The sequence below is a fragment of the Chiloscyllium plagiosum genome, chromosome 49, assembly GCF_004010195.1.
Source record: "Chiloscyllium plagiosum isolate BGI_BamShark_2017 chromosome 49, ASM401019v2, whole genome shotgun sequence".
Taxonomy (NCBI): Eukaryota; Metazoa; Chordata; class Chondrichthyes; order Orectolobiformes; family Hemiscylliidae; genus Chiloscyllium; species Chiloscyllium plagiosum.
In genome coordinates, this window is record NC_057758.1 from 9,692,912 (window position 1) to 9,699,021 (window position 6,110).

The following is a 6,110-nucleotide window of genomic DNA, read 5'->3' on the forward strand; positions in this document are numbered from 1 at the left end:
GTCTGTTTCCATGCTGTACATCTCTATGACTCTATGATAAAAGTGTCATCCATATAGTGGACCCAAAGTTTGGGTTGGATGCTTGGCAGAGCTGTTTGTTAGAGTCTCTGCATTACTGCCTCTGCTAAGAACTCTGATAACGGAGATCCCATGAATGTTCTCTTGGTTTGTCTGTTGGGGTTTTTGTTGAAGGTGAGGTGGATGATAAGGCATGGGTCCACGAGATTTTAATATTGCACTTGTGGATGATGTTGATGGTGTTGGTGTTTGTGTCTTTGGTTCTTCTAATAGTGTAGTCAGTGTTTCCTTGGCCACGTTGATGTTGATGGATGTGAATAGGGCTGTTACGTCAAAGGAGATAATTATTGCATCCTCTTCTATATTGTTGTCTTTGGTCTCTAGGAACTCTTGGCTGGAGTGGACGGAGTGGCATGAATCTTTCACAAAGTGTTTTATTCTTTGGTATAGCTCCTTGGCCAATCTGTAATTTGGTGTTCCAGGTAGCGAGATTGTGGGTCTGAGGGATGTTCCTGATTTGTTGATTTTGGATAATCTGTAAAAGCGTGGTGTGTTGGATCCATCTCAACTTTGGAAGTCTGTTTTATTTATTTCTTCAGATTTCTGAAGTTGAGATGGATCCAACACACCACGCTTTTACAGATTACCCAAAATCAACAAATCAGGAACATCCCTCAGACCCACAATCTCGCTCCCTGAACACCAAATTACAGATTGGCCAAGGAGCTATACCAAAGAATAAAACACTTCGTGGAAGACTCTTGCCACTTTGTCCACTGCACCCAAGAATTCCTGGAGACCATCAAAGACACCAAGGTAGAAGAGGATGAAATAATGGCCTCCTTTGGTATAACAACCCTGTTCACATCCAACAACATCAACCTGGCCAAGGAAACACTGACAACACGATTTGAACAACCAAAGACACACATACCAAACACCACCAACTTCATCAGCAAGGACAATATTGTCAAGCTAGTGAACCTATGCCTTACTACCCACTGCATTTTCAACTGCAAAACCTACAGACAAACCATGCGGTCTCCGATATCGGGGTTCTTAGCAGAGGCAGTAATGCAGAGACTTGAACAAACAACTGTGCCAAGCATCCAACCTGAACTTTGGGTCGGCTATGTGGATGACACCTTTGTCATCACTAAACGAAACAAATTAGACAAAACCTTCAAGACCATCAATAATACCCTTACTGGCATAAAAGTCACTAAAGAGGAGGAAAACAACAACAAACTGCCATTCCTAGATGTCGCAGTGAAGCGAACAGTCAATAGGGAGCTTCAAACCAGCGTCTACGGGAAAACAACACATACGGACCAAATATTGAATACAGAAGCAATCATCCCAACATCCACAAACGAAGCTGCATTAAAACATTATTTCAACGAGTCACCACGCATTGCAGCACAGACGAACTACGAAGAGCAGAGGAAAATCACCGATACAATGGATTGAAAAAGAACGGATACCCAATGAACACAGTCCACCGATTTCTCAACAACAAACCCAAACAAGCAGACAAAACGTGTCCAGAAACTCTAGCCACTCTCCCCTACATCAAAGACATGTCGAAAATGACTGCCAGACCCCTTGGCATCATGGTAGCCCACAAACCCACCAGCATGCTAAAACTGCAGCTCATGAACTTGAAAGACCCTATACAGACAACAAGCAAACTAATATCATTTACAAAATACCTTGTAAGAACTGTATCAAACACTACATTGGACAAACAGGCATAAAAGTAGCCACCAGGATACATGAGCATCAGCTACAAAAAGACATGACCCACTGTCACTGTTATCTTTACATAGAGATGAGGAAGGAAACCACTTTGACTGGGACAACACATCCATCCGAGGACAGACCACGCACGAGAATTCCTAGAAGCATGGCATTCCAAGCAGAACTCTATCAACAAACACATGACTTGGATCCCATTTACCACCCCCGAGAAAAGGAATGGGAAATGACATCACCACAAGAAATGACATCACCAACCTAAGGAAACCCAAACACACAAATAGAAAGCAGGTCAAACCACCTGCACTTCATCTGGAGGCTCACTGATGATGTTACCTAGTATGGTGACTCAACGTCTGAAAATGAACCTTCCAGCTCAGCGAACAAACCTACATCTATGTTCCAATATCACTTTAATTGTTGAGATATTTTATTAAGGCACCTGCTGTTAAATTAGTGTTTGCCTTCAGGTAAACAATGAGATGGTGCAGGTCTTCAGTCTCCAGCATTGTCTGCTGTTGAAGATACTGTCCCTCATCGGAAGATACAACTGTATTGAACCTAGATACTCGCTTTAGCACATATTTGTCTCTTTTTGTCCACTGCACAATACCTATTTTTAGTTACAACAGTTCATATTCTGCTGAGCCATCTTACTTAACTTTGAGAGTTCCTGGCCAGTCTGCCATCTTTTCTCATTTTGAGGAATCCTCAAATTATGCTGTTTAAATTCCTCACTTCTCAAAGTCCTGTACAAATGTTACAATAATGGCATTTTGTTTTGTCCATTATGACATCTGAGCCTTGAAAAACTCCAGTTTAAAACTTTCATCATAGTATCTATGTGTCTTTCATGGCCTTGATGCTGCCAATCTCTATGGCTTCCTCTAGCACAGCAACATTCCCATAGCTCTGAAATTCCATGTTGTACACTTCACCATTCACACCACCATTGTGGACAAGCAATCAGTTATTGCTTGCAGTCTGAAAATCAGTCCACATTTAACCCTTTCTTTGCTCCTCAGTATATCCAGTTTAGCACCAGTTGCATTGTCTGATTTCAGCTCTGAGAATAGCCATGCAAATTTTTACTGCAGCAAAAGTTGTAAGGGTAAGCAGCTCATAACAGGCTTACATTACAGTGTTCACTGCTGGACATTGCCAAGAGCAGATTTCCAAAACCAAAGTTGTCTTGCTGTTTCATAGTTTTCAGAGGAAATGTGGATTGAATTGGTTGAGTTTCCAATGCTGTTCTATCTGATAATAATTAGTGGGTGGCACAGTGGTTCGCACTGCTGCCTCACAGCGCCAGAGACCCGGGTTCAATTCCCATCTCAGGCGACTCTCTGTGTGGAGTTTGCACATTCTCCCTGTGTCTGCGTGGGTTTTCTCCGGGTGCTCCAGTTTCCTCCCACAATCCAGGTTAGGTGAATTGGTCATTCTAAATTGCCCGTGGTGTTAGGTGAAGGGGTAAATGTAGGGGAATGGGTCTGGATGGGTTGCACTTCGGCAGGTCGGTGTGGACTTGTTGGGCCGAAAGGCCTGTTTCCACACTGTAAGTAATCTAATCATAACATTGGTCATTACAGTTAGTTTCTGGGAATTTCTAAAACAGTTTATCTGCCTCATTTCAGAATCCTAGCTTTCCTCTTACCTGAGGCCATCCTTCGCAGCAGTTTTATTTCTACAGTGAAGTAGTGTCAATATCATTAGAATAGTTGGTCAGTCATCCAGGAAAACTGGAAGATCTCATTACTGAGCCAATGCTTTTCTGCTTATTTTCAGTGTTTGTCTTTTACTGACTCCTCAATGTTCTTCACAGAAAATCATTGAGCTTGTGGAGAAGCATATGTGTGCAGACAGTTCCAAACTGCTCCTAAATCTGGTGATGGAGAAAGGATCTCCTGCCCGAAGGGTGATGTGGAAGTCCTTCGTGAAAATGCGCCATGTGGTACCAAAGTTGGACAAAATACTGAAACAAATACAAGAGCTTGGTACAATATCACTTACTGAATTCAATTTCTGATTCAATATTGCCGCTTTCACCATTACACGGTTGAATTTCATAAAAGTCTTTTGATTTTTAAACAGGCTTGAATCCATTTGATACGGTGAAACTTACCCAAAGTTTGTCCAAAATACCCAATCACCTGAAAGGTAAGAAATGAAATGTTGCTCTTAAACTGCATCTTGACTTCTGAAAACCAGAATGTTTGCCAGAACTGGGAATAGGGGAATTAATCTTACCACAAATTCTCAGTGGCATTTTTATGAGATTCATGGGAGCTTTATTCCTGTGACCCCTCATGGGTTTTTTTGCATTCTTACCAAAATTAATTTATTAGCCATTTGCTTTGGTACCATCTGATGCTAGCCCAGTTCTCTCAATCACCATATATACCACTATCAAGATATCCTGGGATCCCTGGAACTGACCTTTGAACTGCAGCCATGCACCTTGTCATGCCATGGCAGTTTGGAGTTACTCTTTAATATGAACATCACAGGATTAATCGTAAATGAATGCTGCTCAGGCCACATGGCTGGCATAACAGAAACTTCCTTGAACATGGATCTGCACGTTTTTTTCATCCACAGGATGTGGGCATATTTGGCTCGGCTAGCATTTATCGACCGTCCCTAATTGCCCAGAGACAATTTAAGAATTAACCACGTTGCTGTGTTTCTGGTCACATGTCGGCCAGAGCAGTTAAAGTTGACAGACTTCCTTCTCTAATGGATATCAGTGAACAAGACAGGTTTTCCCGACAATTGGCAGTGGTCATCATGATACCCTTAATTCCAGATTCTTTATTGATTTCAAATTCTGCCATCTGCAATGGTGGGATTTGAGCTGAATTTCCCAGAACGTTAGTTAAGTTTCTCGATTAATTCTCCACTGGTAATACCACTAGGTTATTGTCTCTCCTCTTATATGTCGCAGTTTAAATACCAAGCCAAACAATTCCTAATCACATCTCACTTTACAATGTTTTTTAAGTCACTTCTACTCTTTCTTCATGTTCTCATTGCCTAGTATCTTCTCATTGCTTAACGTAGGACCAACACATAAGGAGAGCCTTCAGTCGCTTCAGCAATCATTTTTATTCACCAGCAGGAAAAGTGAGTTATAAAAAAACCAAGCTATATTTGTGTCTCTGTGCAGAACTGCAGTGCTTGCCTTTTGAGCGCAAAAGTTTAGCAGTAAACGAAGATCATTTTCCCAGTTCTTGTCTACTGAAACTGAGTGACAACTGAGACCTGTCTGTCTTTTTGTGCCTAACACTGCCGCAGTCTTCCATTAGTACAATAAAAGAAGGTGATGTTCCTCCTACTCCATATCCTCATCTTCCTGCTTGGAAGACTGCTCCCACTCTCCTCGCTCAACAGACTCAGTCACATACCCTCCTATTCTGCCTCATTTGAGCAGACCATAGCATGCTAAGATTATGTGGCATAATGTGTACTGTACATGCTGTAAAGAACCCACAGACCAATCAAACAGCAAAACCTCACCTTCAGGCCTATTATCTGCTTTCATAAAGACCCTGGTAGGAGAGTGGGATGCTTTGTATCTATGCTATACCTTAGTGGATCAGGGGATTTCCCTAACTATATTATTAGCCATTGTTAGAGTGGGTGCCTTAGTCTCCCATAACCATTCTTGTAAGGTCCCTCAAACATAAGAGAAACATGAGTTTCCAAGGATATATGCAGCAAATCAGTTCCAAGGATACCTAGCACAGGCTTGTAAGAAGATATACTAATGATCACGGGTAACCTTTTTGACTGCATTCTGATATGGCGCCCTCGAATCAACATGTGTCAGTATATCACACCTGCCACCAGGGGAAAGGCAGCTATATTGCCAAAGCATACAGTGCAGGCTGCAGCACAGACCTCATCACAGGGAAAGGATATTATGCACTGTATGCTGGCACAAATGGTATTGCTGGAGGCCTTAATACATTTACTGGTACACGGCTGAGAGATTTCTCACTGGTCCCCTTGGCTCTTTGGGATCCTCCTTGGTTAGAATAAACAAACTTGTTGAGTCAGAGTCAGAGATGTACAGCATGGAAACAGACCCTTCAGTCCAACCCGTCCATGCCGATCAGATTTCCCAACCCAATCTAGTTCCACCTACCAGCACCCGGTCCATATCCCTCCAAACCCTTCCTATTCATATACCCATCCAAATGCCTCTTAAATGTTGCAGTTGTACCAGCCTCCACCACATCCTCTGGCAGCTCATTTCATAGGAGAAAGTGAGGACTGCAGATGCTGGAGATCAGAGCTGAAAATGTGTTGCTGGAAAAGCGCAGCAGGTCAGG

At 42.4% G+C, this 6,110-nt stretch overlaps 1 protein-coding gene across 1 annotated transcript in view; it reads left to right on the plus strand.

The window, feature by feature from the left end:
• Positions 1-6,110, plus strand: part of LOC122544462 (NACHT, LRR and PYD domains-containing protein 3-like) — a 74,471-nt gene that overhangs the window by 42,561 nt on the left and 25,800 nt on the right. The window contains exons 4-5 of the mRNA XM_043683699.1: positions 3,599-3,770; positions 3,868-3,933. Coding sequence (XP_043539634.1) covers positions 3,599-3,770; positions 3,868-3,933 — 238 coding nt within the window. The remainder of the gene's footprint in view (positions 1-3,598; positions 3,771-3,867; positions 3,934-6,110) is intronic.